The following is a 17025-nucleotide window of genomic DNA, read 5'->3' on the forward strand; positions in this document are numbered from 1 at the left end:
TTTGGTTTAATGAATCAGCACCAGCAAAGGTACTTTAGTGAGCATTTGGTGTGATGTCATAGAAATAGCCTGGGACATGGAGTCAGAAGAAATTGGTGTGAGACTGTTTGCAATTCAGGTAAGTGATTTAAATTCTCTGGAAAAATCAGTTTAATTGTGAAAAGGGTAAGACATACTCTAACGCTGTGTCCTGTGCGCTTTTCGGGAGCATCAGAAGGGATCATAGCCACAGATGAGCTAGTTTGGCCGCTTTGTGTTACAGGAGAGGAAGCTGAAGCCAGAGGAAGTTCTATAGTGAGACAGACCTGGGTCAAGGCTACCTCGTAGACTTTTGTACTCTTATACTCTTTTTTTTTTTTTTTTTTAAGATTTGCTCATTTTAAAGAGTTAGAGAGAGGGGGAGAGAGACAGAGAGATCTTCCTTCCATCCACTGGTTCACTCCTCAGATGGCTACAACAGCCGGGGCTGGGGCTAGACCAGTCCAAAGCCAGGAGCCAGGAGCTTCCTCCAGGTCTTCCACATGGGTGCATGGACCCAAGCACTTGGGGCCATCTGCTGCTGCTTTCCCAGGCATGTTAGCAGGGATCTGGATTGAAATATATAAGTTGTCTAGTTTAACATATAATACGTCCTCTATACAAGCTGCTGTCTCTCCTAGATAAGTTATAAATGACTCTAACAGGATTATACAACTTGAGTGGCAGCATTAAGACTAGAAAATCTTGACATTTTACTTATGGCTTATTGTTGTATTTTGTCAGTGGTGGTTATTGATTTTTCTTTTTAACACATTGATTTTATAAAATTCTTTTGAAGGTGTGTATTTGATTTAACATGCAGAGATTCAAATTCAACATACTCTGTATGGTTTTATAGACACACTAGCAACTCGACTTAATTGATACCTGATTTCTGTGACATCCAATGCATATGTTGACATCAATAGAGTAACAGCTCTATTAATAGTGCATACGGTCAGTTTCTGAATTTCGGGAGAACTGAATATGATTTAAGGCACATATGTTGTCACCTTTAGTCTGTAGGAAAATAGCATTTATTGAGTTTATTCTGTACTGCTTGAGAGTTAAATGCTTGTTAGGTAAATTAAGAACAGTTTTCTTGAGAATGCAAATACACAGTATACCTTAGATTTCACTTTTTTTTTTTTAGCTCCTCTGCATTATTTTAAAAATTACCAAACATATGTTAATTTAACAAATGTTAACTTGTCACATCTTATACAATTTTCCTCTGATTATCTTTTCTGTTTTTTAAGTTTGTTGATTAAACTAATGATAGAAAAGATCAGTTTTTTCCATATACCTGAGTTAAATGCTTAAAAAGTAAAAGTTAACTCCAGTTTCTAGTAGGAAGGAGAGTAGAGGGAGGCCCCACCATCAATTCAATCATTTAATTAAATCATTTTGAATACTGAGATATCTTTGAATATATTTCCTAAAATGTCATTTTTTATTATGATAGTTAAAAGGTGTAGTTTATAAAGTTAATGTATATTTTACTTCTAACTCCATATTTTACTTAGGAAGCAAATGTGTTGACCCCACAATTTATTGTAAATTATTTTAAATGTAAATTTGTCAGAGATCTGCATAATAACAATCCTGTTGTAAAGAGTACCAATAGAATTGTCTGTCATGTTGTATGGCATGAATATGCACATATATGTGTATATGTTTTAGATATTGCTTTAGACAATTCCAGTGAATGTTTAGAAATAGCTTTGATAGAATTATTAAAAAATGATTATCGGAGTGGGCTTTGACCTGCAATGTTTCTCTCCTGTCTATTAGAGTATTGGTTATATGGTATATACACTATATGGGGGTGGGAGATTGTCCATAAAAATTCTCTGTTCTCCTCTCTCTCTACACACACAAGTGTGTGTGTGCATATCTGTATTTTTTCTTGCTTAAAATTAACACAAGGACAATTATAACTATAGTTGACATTGCTAGCTTTAAGAGCACAAAAAATTAAAAAAAAAAACACCCCAAAATATTCTCTCAAACTTTTTTCTTCCCAGGGAAGTCGAGACAACATGAGTGTGATTTTGATCTGTTTTCCAAATGCACCCAAAGTGTCACCAGAAGCGGTGAAGAAGGAGGCAGAGTTGGACAAGTACCTGGAATGCAGAGTAGAAGGTGGATCATTTAACAAAAAATAAGTAGCTTTATTAAAGAAAAATCTGCAACACAATCAAACTATTAACACGTTAGCTCTTAGATCTTTCCATGCCTCTGGCATCGAGTGTTGTTGCGTGTACAGATGTGGGCCGGGGCGTCTGTGCAGCTGCTGTTTAGATGTGTGTAGTCTGTCCTGTCACAGCCAGGTTAGCAGTACCAGCTGACGTGGCCCTGTGCGTTCTCTTCAGGATAACTTGTTTTAAAAGGCTGAAGTACTTGTGGACTCTCAAATGCTTGATGAATTCACTGGTATAGTGGTTTTATGCTGGGAAAATCTGATTTGTGGTTTATTTAATTGCAAAGACTTTTATTTTGATGGTGATAGTTTGCATACCATCTTGATAACAGGAAGGTCACAGCCTTATGATTAACAACTTTTGTGTGTCGTAGCTTTGAAAAATTCGGTAAACTGTTTCAAGGCTTCTTGCTTAAGGCATTAACTGTCTCAAACTAGACGTTCTTAAATGAAGACGTAATAATTCCCTACTTAGTAGAAATGTAGCTGAGTAAGATCAAGAGATGAGTGGGGAATTCCTGAAGTATATTTCTCATAATTCTGCAAATCACTTTGAAACAAATCAAAAGCCGTTTGGCTCAAGTGTAGCACCTTTAAATATCTGAAAAAGTTTAAATGATGTTTCATGCAGCTCCTACTTGATAGAAACTTGAAGTCTGCCCAGTTAATATCAGTTTACTGCATATATGTAATAAGTATATAGATTATGTAGTTCCTGTAAGGAGAAAAACTTTAACAGTGTTAAAATGCGTTTTGGGCTCCTGCTGTCGTTAATTTCCGTGTCAAAGACCTTGAAGAGCGTGCAAGCACTGACCTAGTACATTCCCCACTGTGCCTGCATTGTTACAATCAGTATGTACTTTGAGTTGTTTCCCTCCCTTTTTACTGTTTGGTATCAGTCATAATCAGTCTGATATTGCAATCATGATTGGTTTTTATTTTCAGTACTGTCTGAAGCTGCTATTTTATTTTTATTGCCCTCCCCTACTTGATAGTGATATGTCTAATAGTGTCTGTAGTATTTCGTATTTCATTCATTGGATGTACTATTCAATGAGTTTGTTTTCTTACAATTATCAAAGGTCTTGGCACTTTTATATTTTAAATTAATCATTTCAGTAGAAGTTATCTGTAGACAATAAAGTTAAAAAATTAGATTGCTACAAAGTCACTAGTTATAACTGCCAATTAGTAGAAAATTAGGAAACCCCAAGAATAATATGTATAGAGATAAGATGATATTTAATGTATTAACACTTTAAAGTAACTTGGGAGTACGTGTTTTGATATTGGTTTAAAGAAATAAATACTTCATTATTTTTACTATGAAATGGGATCAAATTTTAGAAATGAATTGCTACTTTTCTCATTAAAGTAAGATTCTGATGGAATTATGAAATATTTTCCATAATTTTGTTACACTATTGAGTTTTATATAATGAAGCAAGAGTTGCCACCTGAACAGAGTTTACATTAATAATCAGTATTTTTGATATGTTTAAGTGTAATTGTGCCTGTACCATTCAATTAGAGATTATTGTATAAGTGAAATAAGATATTCTTTACTCAGATAGATTTGATGAGACTGCAACTAGAGAATAAATATTATATTAATTAAAACTGCATTTAAAAACATAGGAAGAATGTAACTGTTTGCATTATAAAAGTTGGTGTATGTCATAAGTGAAAAATACTGCATTCAGCTTCTAAAACAGGCACCAAAACCTCTTTTCCCCCCTCCTTTCTGTAAATAAATGCCTTCAGTAAATTACTGTGACCCACCAGACCTCATTTTGTTTGTTTTGAACATTTTTTGCTTCTCTGTCCACATTGTAGAAGAGGACAAAGGCTTTTCAACTCTTTCTCTATTGTCTGTGGGTGTAAAAGATTCAGCCCGTAATTAAACTGTACTAGGTTTGTGGGCCTTCTAAACCAATTTAAGATTATACTTATGCATATATTTTTAAAATCTTTGCTGCTGACTACCTGAGCTTTAAAGTTGCTAATTTTTACATACCTGGGAAGAATCCCTCATACCTGGTAGAGGGGGAGGGAGAGCAGAATGTGTTTGTATATATGTATGTGAAACATGGATATTCTATACCTATATATTCTTTATAAAAAGCGTTCAGTCTTTTTGCATTCTAATTAAAATATATAGTCCAAGAGCAATTAAAGGAATATTTCTGATAATTTTATTTTTCAAAGCATAAGGAAGCAAGTCTAGTGTAGTGTTAATGTTCAGGTAGTTTAATTGGATTGTCCCTTATGAAGTTTTTAAAGCTTTACGTTATTTTTTTTTAAAGGATTTGGTTTCTTGTAATTTTCTCACAGTTAAAATATCCTAATTTATATTTTAACAAAGATGTAAGATACATCAAATATAGATAATTCAAGGTAATGTTTTTTTAGACCTGAAACCATCATCGATTGAATTTATCATCAGTGTTCATTTCTATTGTATGTAGTTACCTATCCAAATAATTGTATTGGCTTAGCAATAGACTGTATGTTAAGTGTTTTACAGTTTTAGATTGTGAAATTGTGCAGTTTAGGTAAACATCAAATCCCTTTATTTTTGTACATCAGATCTCCAGCATTAGAACCATGTAGAATAACTATGCTCCACAATAAAGGAACTTGCAAACCCAACCTGAGATCCTTGGTTTTTGTTCAGATTTAAGACTTTTTTTTTTTTTTTTTTAAAGGCAAAAACTACTAGATGGTGAATTTGGCCTTTATTCTTAAAAGAGAAATTGAACCTTTAAAGAAATATCATGGGTAGCAGTGTCTGTCTTTCAATATGTGTCTCTTAATATGATGAAATCACATTTTGAAGCTTGATCAAAGGATGAAAGATCTTCATATACATTGTTATTTTCCAAAGTATTTACAAATTGAGAACTAGAATGATCATTTCTGGCCCCATTGATGACAAAGAAAATGCCATTTCTTAATATAAGCATTGAAAAACAAAACTTGAACACATAATTTACTAAATATCTTTGGCTTGAATTTGCTAAAACCCCACATGAAGAATTTTTGCACTTGGAAGTGAATAGCTTTAGAGTTCTTTGTAAGGATCTTTGGTTATAATTTTTTATATTCTGTGATAGGAATAACAGATTGTGGCAACATTCCAGGGTGTATTGCTGTACCCATTTGATAGATGATTTTTTGGACATTAATTCTTTTAAATGCAGTTGTATGGTTATCAGATTGTCCTGTTTTTAAAAACTTTGTTAAAAATTTAGACCTTTTACATTTAAGGCTTGACTCAAGTAATCAACAAAGGGAAATGATATTATATATCTATATACTGTTTAAAGATACTTTAAAGGAAAATTAAGCTGAGAGTGGTGTTCCAGTGTATAACTTTATTTGTGTGCATGTTACTTAAGTACTGTTTGGCAAATATAAATGTGAAAATGATTTGTGTTAGTATGTAATCAATAAATTCCCTTATACTTAGAAGAAGTTATTTTTTTCAGATCTTGAAATTGTTTCCTTTTTTTTATTTTTATTTTTTTAATCAGTGCGGTGTATTTTACAGGGTAAAATTCAGGAAACATGTCTCCAGTCTAAAGAAAGGAGTTATCTCCTCCGAAGTAACTAGTTGACATCTTAAGAAGGATGTTCTCATGTATACATACGTGTTCCTGATTTTGTAATGCATCAATTTAATATGACATGTTTTTTCTTTCTACATTTTTATTTTATTTTCATTCTTTGAAGTCCATCTTTTGTGTCTTTTTCTACATCCGTTTGTCATAAATTTTCAAAGGTCAACTTGGGGACTTTGTTATTGTTGTTTGTTGTTTTAATGATGCCAGTCTAGAAAACCTCAGATGTGGTAAATGCCATCTTTAAAAACCTAAGTTATCTTTGTTTCAGTTTTTAAAAAATTAAATCTGGATAACACTTACAAAAAAAGTACTTCTGATCCCCAGAAATCCTAAAGAAGCAGGGGGAAGGCGTCCCGGACTTAGTCCACGTGATGCGCACATTAGCCAGCGAGAACATCCCCAGCCTCCCTCCAGGGGGCGAATTGGCCAGCAAGTAAGTCCTGCTCTGTGCACTCGGACATTCCATGTCAGGGTGTGGAAATGGGGTGTGTGTGTGTGTGAGATCAAGTGTGTGTGCACCCCTAATTTCTAAAGTGATGCAACTGTCTGCATCTTCAAAATATTTAAGCTGTGGTTTCCGTGTTCTTTTAGTATTAGGGTGTGATCCTTGTTTAGGTAGCAGAATACCAGTGTCTGTAAGGACCTGTACTGAGAGTTAGCTTTGGTGGAAGCTTGGGTGACATTGATTGCCTCACGCAGCATAAATGAGATAATAGAGTGAAAGAATTTTTTTAAACTACATATACCAAAGTCTGAGTATTAGTAGTAGGTTTTTAAGCTTGTCAATCTCTGTCTAACCCAACACTGCAAAGATTGTCTTCATCCATCTGAGCCATGTTCCTGTATCTCTAATTTTCCCAATGTTCCTGGTTGCTGGTTGCTCTTTGGTTACAGTTGGTGTTAGGAGAGATAGGAGAATACATTTTTTGCCTTTTTCTCTTTTCCACTTTAGTTCATGGAACCGGACTAATTTGTGTTAAATATTAAGCTGACAGTTTTACACATACTACAGTGGAGAAATCAAGCAATTTTATCATTCAAGTCTTAAAACATTTTTGCCTCAATACTCAATTGACTTACAAGAGATGTGTTATTTTTATTTCCTTGATTCTCCACTGTGTCTTGTGACTATGCCATATTCTTTTTTAATCATTTCACTACATAATGATTATAAAAGTTTCTGTTTGAAGCTTTTATTTTGGGGAAACTTTTCTTTCCCATATGTCCTGCATAATGGCTGGCTATAAAATTGCTTCAAATCAATTTTGGAACGAGAGAGGATATAACTTATACATGCTACTATGGATTTTTAAATATTATTCCAAAAAAATTCCTAGGTTGTCATGGAAATACCATATTTGATATTTCTTTTTTACAAGCACCTTTCAAGGGGCATTTTAAAAAGCACAAACTTAAATTGTCTGAATTATTTTACTACATTAGCTACTGAAGTTACTTCTTCGAAACTAAGATTCATCTCCTGACTACTAAGTATATGTTAGTATTACATTGTAAGAATGGCATTCCTTACCAGTGCTGACTCACAACCACTTAAGCTATCGCCAATCTGAGTAGACCAGGTCAGACTGCTTTTCTTTTCAAACCATGACTTTTGTCTTCTATGAACTGGGTTGATAGAATGTTACATTGTAGAGTAAATTCACCTCTACTTTAATATTGGAGCCCAGATGTCTTGAAGTGAGGTTCCCTTATTGAATGCAAGAAACAGAACTAAAATAATTTCTAAGTATATGATTGCTTTTGAAGTTTTGATGAACACCTGGCTGTGAGTAATTAAGCACTATGTATGTTTTAAAAAAATTAATTTCCTGCCTTTTTTTTTATTTAGGCGGAATGTAATTGAAGCCGTTTACAATAGACTGAATCCTTACAAAAACGATGACACTGTAAGTAGCGTTTTGGCTCCCTCCGCTCTCCCTCCCCTCCACTCTAAATGCATATCCTTCCCACCTGTCTTTGCAGAGCTGCTCACTCCACCCATTCTCTCACACACACCCCTGACTGATTGCTCTGATCTCTGCCTGCACCACAGTTCTAGTGATTGAGGACATGATCATGGTGAGTGGCCACCTCTCTCGAAACCGAAGAAAGTCCATTTGAATTATTCTGGTTTTTCAAAGCTTCCACAAGCAGTCTCCTTCAGAATGTTTGTCTTCACTTGATGGTCTATTTTTGTTGTCGTGGGATTAATATCTGTGCTCAGAATCTGAGATCGTTCTAGGTTTTGTGAGCCGCCACAGCAGAACTGCAGAATATCCATGTCCACTAAATGGTTTTTGTGGCTGGAAATACTTTGTCTAGAATCCTGAAGTATCATGCAGATCTCATTTAAATATTAAAGTAGGGAGCACTGTTCATATAACATTAGAATGCCATATTCTCCAAGCAAGTTTTCTGTCTCAAGTCTGTCTGTAGTGTGATGTTTACAGAGAAGTGGTCATTTAAAATCATTTGGGCACAGCTCAAGTGTTTTATGTATTGCATTATGAAGCTTTCCCAAATTTTGTATTACTGAAGGTCTTAATCTCTTCTAATGCATTAAAAGTTTATGAAAGTTGTATTCTAAAAACGGACTGAGTTTATCAAAGAAAATATTCTTTTTGTGTCCTATATTATATAGTGTTACCGACTCAGTGATAACATTTGTTAAACCTCACGTAACCTCATTCCACATTTTCCAAACATAAAATAGAGTTAACAGTTTTTGGAATAGATTATTGATAATACATACATACATATTTGTATACTTTAAGATGAACATTTATATTCTAAAAGTCAGTTTTACAAAACCTTTATCTCTCTGCATTATCCAGAAAGTAATGCATTTTTAGCACCTCTAAGCTTTAATTTAGTTCCTTGTTTTGTTTGTTTCCTTTTATAAAGGACTCTACATCAACTGATGATATGTGGTAAAACTGCTCATCTAGCCATGGAGTTTACCTTCACCTCCAAAGGAGAGTACAGCTTGAAACTTTTAACATCCATCCTCAACTCTAAGGAAGGGGATATGACGTGGGTGAGAGAGATTACACCAGAGAACTTCAGCAGTACAACAGCTAGCCCAGAACTGATTTTTTTTTTGTAAATTTGAGACTTATGTAAACGTGATTTCAACCATAATTCATGTTGTAAATCAGACTCCAGCAATTTTTGTTGTATGATTTTGTTTTTTTTGTAAAGTGTAATTGTCCGTGTACAAAATGCTCATATTTAATTATGAACTGCTTTAAATCACTATCAAAGTTATAAGATACGTTTGGCTTGTTGTGTGAAGCAACAGATACATAACCCTTTCAAGTCATGTTATGTTTGGACTTGGGGTTGGGACAGGGAGAGCAGCAGCCGTGTCAACTAGACACTCAAACATGCGCGTGATTATGGAGAATAATTACAAAATTGAATATCCAAGGAGTTGCTGGAAACCATCTTAATGTTCTTGGTGGGAGGATTGGCGCCACTGATACAGCCATTCCCTTCATTTAACTGTCTTTCCGAATGTTCTCTCCTTGTTGCCATGAGTATTGCAGGTAATACAGTATATTCATAAGGACATCGATCTTGAGGCTCCAACGCCTTGATTCTTTGCACCTCTTTTACAAGTCCTTACAGTTAATTACGGATTGATAAGCAGCAGCTTCTTACGTAGAGAAGGGGACTGCCATATTTTTGTTATCATGATTGGCTGGGCCTGCTGCTGTCCTAGTAAGATACTCTGAATTCCATTTTATCAATAAAGCTTGATTTAACAAACAAGAAGTTTAATCATGTATGTGTAATTCCTCTTGTACCCCTGCCTTTTAAAATACCCAGTGCCATTGTAAATGAAATGTTCTCATAGGGACAGTTGTTAGTCTCTTTTAATTGGACGATACTGCTAGTCAAGGCATAGATGGAGCTGTTTCTGTTCTGTTAGAAAGACTAGAAGATTTAAGTCTCTGTTGTTCCTTAATCTATTTTTTTAACTAAGTTTCTTTTGGGCTGCTTGTTTTTCATTAAGATGTGCATCAGCTTGACTTTGCCTACTGTTTAATTAAAATAATTGTCAAAGTTCCACAGCCTAACACTCTATGGTAGGTGTGTGTGAGTGTGAGTGTGTGAGTGTGTGTTTGCCTGTGATTTTTAATTGGCCCATGTCTTTAGAATCCAAGTGGTTACGATGTATTTGTGACTTGAATTATAGCATGTTGATAATATTTAGCTGTTGGCCTTTAAAAGTAACTTTCAAAACTTAAGGAATTGTAGAAATAAAATAACCTAATTTATTTAGGCTTAAATCCTGGTTAAGCATATGTGAAAGTGAGTTTTAAAATCTGTCACATTGAAAAGACTGCTGTTTGTGCCCTTCTGTGTTTTTGTCTCCTTAGGGTGAGTATTGTATTTATCACCATGTAATTTACTCATTCAGTAGGCAGATTCCCCACTAGAAAGCTAATAAAATAGAAGAATAAAATATAACTTTGAATACAAAATCAAAAAACTTTGTGTAAAAAAGCTAGTATAATCCATTTTGTTATATATTTTTTTCCCTAACTTGGAGATATACATATTTGTATATATAGCCTTAAAACTAATGTAAAGTTAGGGGAGTAGTGGGAAGAGTAATGTGAAATGTCTCTGATTTAAGTAGTTTCATACCAGCAAAATCTTTTTCATTATCCCTCTCATTTGTGAGGTGATTAAATGTAACTTAATTGTGTTTAATTTATATCTTAATCCAGCATGAATGAAGAAAAACTGAAGTACTATTTATATTTAGAAATTCATAACAGTTGGAATTACAGAGGTAATTCCTTACATACAGTAAATGCTTAATGTCTAGCTCTGTGGTAGAGTGCAAAGTGTGATAACGTTCTCATTACGGCTTTGCAAGCATCTAAGTGTGCATTTCATGGACACCATTGATTACCAGATGTACTAGTACAAGAAGTCAGTTCCTTCATTTTGAAAGTAATCTGAAGTTTTTAGTCCCAGAAATTTTACAGTCTTGAACTGGGCTATGTACTCTTGGAATGCAAAACTTAAGTCACAAGTGAAATCTGACAGAAACCTGTATTTCATTCGATTAACAGCATATGTAGGGGTTTTTCTTATTTGAGAGTCTTTAAACCAAAAAAGCTATTAAAGTATCTCTCTGTTAAAATGACTAGTACTAAAACTAAGCTTGGAAGTGAGAGAAGACCATGTCTGAGTGCGATCTAGAAGATGAAGTCTTTTCCACGGGAGTCAGCACTGCCATAGTAGATGGGGATTTTTCCATTGTGAAAACACGGAGGGAGGGAAATGCATTCTAACAAGCAGACCACGCTCTGATGCCTGGAGGCGATGGTGATGGTGGGAAACCAACCACACTGGTAAAACGCACTTTTGCACCTGTATTGTGCACTTCATTTTTGTACCACTTCAATTCTTGACCCTACTTTTTTTATGCTACTTAGCATCTCAGGAAAATGCCTCAAAATTGTTTGATGTGTTCTGTGTTCTTTACTTTGGAGGGAAACAGTTCTTGAATGATGATAATAGAGTATTAAAAATACACTGTCATTTAAATTTCTTATTAGGGTGAACCCAATTTGCTGCTTTTAATGGGATATTCAGCTTTACATAGTAGGCACTTGTTACCCTAACATGAACAGTTTCACTGATCTGTCTCTTACTATTTTAAAAAGGTAAGCTCTCCTAATTTCCAGTTTCTTAGAATATACTTTTAGAGATAACAGAGAAGTTCTCAATATAAGAATTAACTTTGACGAATCAAGGTGGTACTTTTCTTACTCAGCTTTAGAACTGTCTCAGACATATTTTTAGTTATAGTCATTAACTTGCTTCTAGACTACTATGCAGCTGCTCCAGCCATGTAATTTTTTATACTAACTTCCTAACATTAAGAAATTTGGATTACAGAATAAATCGATTCTGTAATTCCCATATTCTGAATTACAGCAGTACTTTTGGTGATCATTCATTTGATCCTAGATTAATCCAGCTAATAACACTGTTTTGCCACAAAATGGTTTTTAGTTTTGTTTTGTTTTTGAGTGTTAATTGCAAAGCACTGTTCTAGGCTAAGCACCTTGGGACTGTAAGGAGATGACTAGATTCTTGCTTTCAAGGAGTTTACATTTGGTAAGAATTTGCAATCTAGTGCATGTTAATATTGTAACTGGATGGCTGATTTAAAAAGAAATTGCCCACCTGCTGGCTACCAGGAACTTTCCTGAACGGGGCGTTCCCTGCCTAAAGAGCGCATTCTTTTTTCCTCTGTTCATCTGGAAATGCTTTTGTTCTGCTTTCTCTTCCCAAAGTTAAAAATTACATTCAAAAGAAAGTTTTGCTTAGTATAAGAATAAAATTGAATTGATGAGGCAAGGCTTAAGTCCATTGCGAGTGCTCGATGATGAATGCGTGCTGTTCCTATTCCTGCTGACAACAGAAAAGAAACAGTCAGAAATAGGTGTAACGTATTCTGCAGAATTCTCCCGCCCTGGAAATAGGTGGTGCTTGAGTTTAAAGCATTAAAAAATACTTGTGCATTTGTGTGTGTGTGTGTGTGTGAAGCTAAATTGGTATTCAGTAAAGCTCTGTTCTTTATAGCACACTGCCAGTGTTAATATCCATATCAGTCAGATGATGACTGCTTTATATCTGAGGTCATTTGACTGCCCATCTTTACTGGGCGGACTCATCTGGGAATTCTACTTGTGATTTCTCAAAGAACTGATGTATGGAGTACTGGTCTTTCCAATTTTGCTGAATTTTGAATTCCATGATATGTACTTTAAACTTTGTTGATTTTACAGTATTAGGCTTTGGCTCTTAGGCAGGTAAATATTTCAGTACATGACTGTTTCTCATTTGAGGTTTTCTTCTGAAAGGAGCCTTAAAGAGTTTCGTTTATATTTGCTTTCCAATACTACCAGTGACATGACCATTTTTTCAATGGAATGATCTAGTCTTCTAGTTTGTTTTTCTTTTAGGCATTAGGAAGTCTTTATAGTTGAAGGTTTTAAATGCCTGATTTTACTTCATTTCCTTTAATAATGTGCCATATGTTTTGGTTTATTTTTAAATTATATATTACTTCAGAATATGCTTGAAATACATTAAGAATACATTTTCTAAATGTGTAATACTGTACTGTTTGGTCAAAATGTCTGTTGGTGAAGCGTAGTGCTTAGTTATTACTGATAGAATGCTCTCCAGAAATAACGAGACATGGGCCCTACTTCCTTGTCAAGTGACATTTTCCACTTCGATTCACCTCCACCCAAAATTTTGGCCTTTACCAGTTCTTTGTGTTAACCTAGTGGCCTCCGTGCGGTGTCCTGTTTACGTCACTAGCAGGTAGGAGTGCTCAGTGGAAGGACTCAGCTCAGACATGGGCTCAGTTGCCATGAGAAGCTGATTGTTTTCTTTATCTGCATGAGCTGTTGCCCTCACTTCCTCTACTTCCTTCTTGGCGTTCTCTTTTTCAAACTGAAAGACCCAATTCCATTTTCTTGATCAAGAAAGCTTAGTGGGTTACCTCATCAGTGTCGATGAATACTAGGTTAAACTGGGATGGAAGTTAGCAAACTTGGAGGAGCAGTGTGGAGTGCCAGTGAGAGGGGGACTGCAGGGGTACTTTTTAATTCTTTGTAAAAGCCACAGGAAGGGCTTTCGTGGGCCTGGCTATAAGTTTTAGTGAACTGTTGTATCACATAAACCAGCAAGAATCAACCTTTACTGCTCATGCAGTTTGATTTTTCCAGGAAGATAATGATAAAAGTTACTGATTCTTCAACATAGAAACGACTGAAATCAGGAAAAGCATCATTGCTCCATCGTGAATCCCAACCTTTCAGTTCTTTTCATCGCTCCAAAACCCAGTTTTCTGCTGATGGCTTTCTCACTGACTACATGTTTAGGAAAAATGTTTCGAGTTTTTCCTTTCCTTTTACATAGTCTAGTAAAAGACTACTTAGTAATATTTACATTTGTACGGTACTCTCTGAAGTAAGCTAGATGTGTATAAAAAATTTTATAGCTATAGAATTAGAAATAGCCTAATTCGGTACCTCGAATGGCACAAATTCATTTTGGCAGTGGTTCTCAACCTTTTGTGGTCACAGGTCCTGTGAGCTCGATAAAGCCTAGCGCCTCTCTGACCCAGGAGAACGCGGGTGATGTGCCTGGCTCCCTGACGTTTATAGGATCGCCGTGGCTCCTCCTTCCCCTGGGGAACAGCCGGTCCTTAGCCGTGTAAGATGTCCTCCTGTTTCCTGCAGAACCCATGAACGTGCTTCAAGGGCATGAAAATAACTGGAGCCTATTTTAAGGGATTGTTTCACTTTTTAAAAGGCAAAGCGAGAGAGAAGCTTGGCTGGAACATACTAGAAGATCCTTCTTTAAAAAGAATGTATTGGGAGGAAATGAGAATGCTTAAAGGTGAAAACATGTAGTATTTGAACTAATTTTGGAAGATAATTTTTTTTCTCTAAGGTTTGCCACTTTTAAAACTCAGAAAATTGGTGAAATGGAAATTGAGTGTGTCTAGGGTGTTTCTGACTTCCACAGTATAAATACGTATTAACTAATAATGCGGTTTAACTGTCAGGTCTCAGGTTTTAAGGTTTGAGCACCCCTAAATGTTAAAATTCATTTCAGACTATCAGGAATTGACCGTTTACTTACTATAGCATGTTAAACTCGGCTCTACCGTGGACAGCCAAGTATCCTAAATACAAAGAGAGCAGTTGCTGACTTGTATTTGTTACCAAAACTGAGTATTCAGTTACAGCTTGTTTAATTTCCATTTGTGGGAGTTTGGAAACAGAAATCCTCCTCTCATCCGGTGAGCCCTGGAGGAACTCAGCAAGCTGTCTGTAGCGGAATGCCTTGTTTGAATGACATGCCCCTCAGCCGATTGGGCTTCACTCTTGAGATGATCTGTTTCACTTCATTTGTGTAAATGTTCCAGTGGAGAGACATGTACGTGTTCAAGTCTATAAATGTAAGGCTAATACAGCTGCAGAATTTTTTTCCTAAATGGTGTGTAACAGAATTCTCCAGTGACTCTTCACTTTGCAGTTGATGTTATCCAAACTCAAAAGTCCTTAAATGTGTATTTTGTGTTATGTACCCTTTCCCAGTCCAAAGAACATATGTGAATTCAGTTCTCACTTTAAGAATGTACTCTTATTTTTTTTTTTTACTTTGTTTGCAAGTCCACTGAAGAAATTGCATTCAGCCTGTGAATGGTTGCAGATTGTATGTGAGATGAAAAATAGAAATAATTTCTAGTTTGCAAAACTGGTGCCACTAAATAAACAGGCAATTGCATAATGTGTGTGTATATTGATGATTGTTTGCCATTTCAAAGCACTTTTGTTCTAAAAAATTGAAATTAGTTATCAGGAAAACTTACAAGTATCCCTCCCCCCCCCCCCCAGTTGAACTTGGTAAGTTTGCTTAAAAAGATACATGATTTGAACTAGATGTGTCCCTTACTAGTCCTAGGAAGATTATTCAAAGCCAAAAAGCGTGGATTGGTGGTTAACAGCATACCAGAGGTAAAGAAGCTGAAAACGACCTCTTTGGCAAGAACATGCCCAACAGTAGAGAAGTCTATTTCTTGCTCTCTGGAAGAGTTGCAGTTGGGAGTGGGATGGTCTTGGGAAGAGTTCCAGCACTGTGCATGGTGCACACTTCATGGTGGCACTTGTGCACGAGGCAGTGGGTGCCTGCTCCGCTAACCGGAGTGTTGGTTCCATCACATCTGTGTTCATCCACGTCTGAGAGTGACTTATCTTACTGGTTTGGGTGAGTTGAGTCTTAGCTTCCACATTGAAAGAGGGAGTTTAGAATTGAACTGGTGATACAAGTAAAATTGAACTGCAAAAACTGTTCCTGTTTATTGTCAAATATGTAATAACAACAATGGGGCATCGCCAGGCTTAGAACTGAGTAAGGCTGAGGCCAGTGAGGTACCTCTTTCACTTTTCAAAATGTCCCACAGTTCTGTTTATGGGGTTTTTAGGGGGAGAGTGTACTTTTTTGAACATCGAAGGTAATTTAAGGCAATTATTTTTTCCCATTAATTCATTACTAAAACTAGTGTTGAGTTACTCTTTTTCCTTGTTATTGCCTAATTGCTGAAACCGAGCGCCCTGTCAAATCAAATTTGATTCTGTTTGAAAGGTTTGTTTCTTGATGAACTGACTACCCTAGAAAACTCGGTTTGCATGCCTTCTGTGGAACTTCGTGGAATGGTTGTAGAAGCAGCCACTTATCAGATACCGAGAAAAGGTTTGGCTTTGTGGCTGCCTGTTGTCTACGTGAGATTCGTAATGGTTCTGATATCCTTTGTAGGGTGAGGACTGTTCCGTGTTACTAGTTGCGCTGTTAACCTGAATCCTGGACTAGCCAGCCTGCCACACTGCACCATTCTGTGCCGTGCTCTAGGTGCGGGCCTTGGGCCTGCCAGGCCAAAGCGTTTCACTTCCTCCATGGCCTTCCTTACAGCTACACAAACATTTCCCTGGAATTAACTAGAGCCAGGCAAGTTTCCAGTAGTTGACCATTTATATCTACAAAAATCACAGTATTATTTACTTTCTAAATATTAGTTTCTAAGTTATTAATTTCTAAAAGTAGTTTTCCTAATGATCAGACTGTATCAATATCTGATACATCTCTCATATATACATATTAACTTATATTATACTATTATATTATACTTATTATACTACATATTAACTTATTTGAAAGAGTGTTAAAAATGACAGCAACAGCCAGGACTAGGTTGGACTGAAGCCAGGACCTCCATGCTGGTTTTGAGATGGATGGCAGGGGCCCAGGTGTTTGGACCATCATCGGCTGCCTTCCTAGGCACGTTAGCAGGGAGCTGGATCAGAAGTGGAGCGGTTGGGGCTCGAACCAGGGGGATGCCTGCCTTGCAGGTGGCAGCTTAACCTGCTGCACCATCATGCTGGCCTTTTATTTGTATTGTAAACATCCCTTAGAACTGGGTGACAGATTTAAAGCAAAGTGGTTGTATATTTGAACAAATTTGCAAATACAAAGTTTGAGATTATTCAGTGACAAATTTGTATAGATGCTGTGGTATTAGGTCAACATGCTGCTTTGCACTATGAGAAATGATATTTCTACAGTGACTAG

At 36.0% G+C, this 17025-nt stretch overlaps 1 protein-coding gene across 4 annotated transcripts in view; it reads left to right on the forward strand.

The window, feature by feature from the left end:
* Positions 1-15189, forward strand: part of PPM1A (protein phosphatase, Mg2+/Mn2+ dependent 1A) — a 52065-nt gene extending 36876 nt beyond the window's left edge. For 3 of the 4 annotated variants that reach the window (XR_009864833.1, XR_009864832.1, XR_009864834.1), the window contains 5 exons: positions 2046-2163; positions 6172-6280; positions 7697-7754; positions 7831-7926; positions 8752-15189. Coding sequence is in view for 1 of the 4 variants with exons in the window: in XM_062181782.1 (XP_062037766.1) it covers positions 2046-2163; positions 6172-6280; positions 7697-7754; positions 8752-8781 (315 nt within the window). In the remaining 3 variants the exon portion in view is untranslated. The remainder of the gene's footprint in view (positions 1-2045; positions 2164-6171; positions 6281-7696; positions 7755-7830; positions 7927-8751) is intronic. The other variant, XM_062181782.1, reaches the window with a different exon arrangement.
* The last annotated feature ends 1836 nt before the right edge of the window (positions 15190-17025 follow it).

The sequence above is a fragment of the Lepus europaeus genome, chromosome 22, assembly GCF_033115175.1.
Source record: "Lepus europaeus isolate LE1 chromosome 22, mLepTim1.pri, whole genome shotgun sequence".
Lineage (NCBI taxonomy): Eukaryota > Metazoa > Chordata > Mammalia > Lagomorpha > Leporidae > Lepus > Lepus europaeus.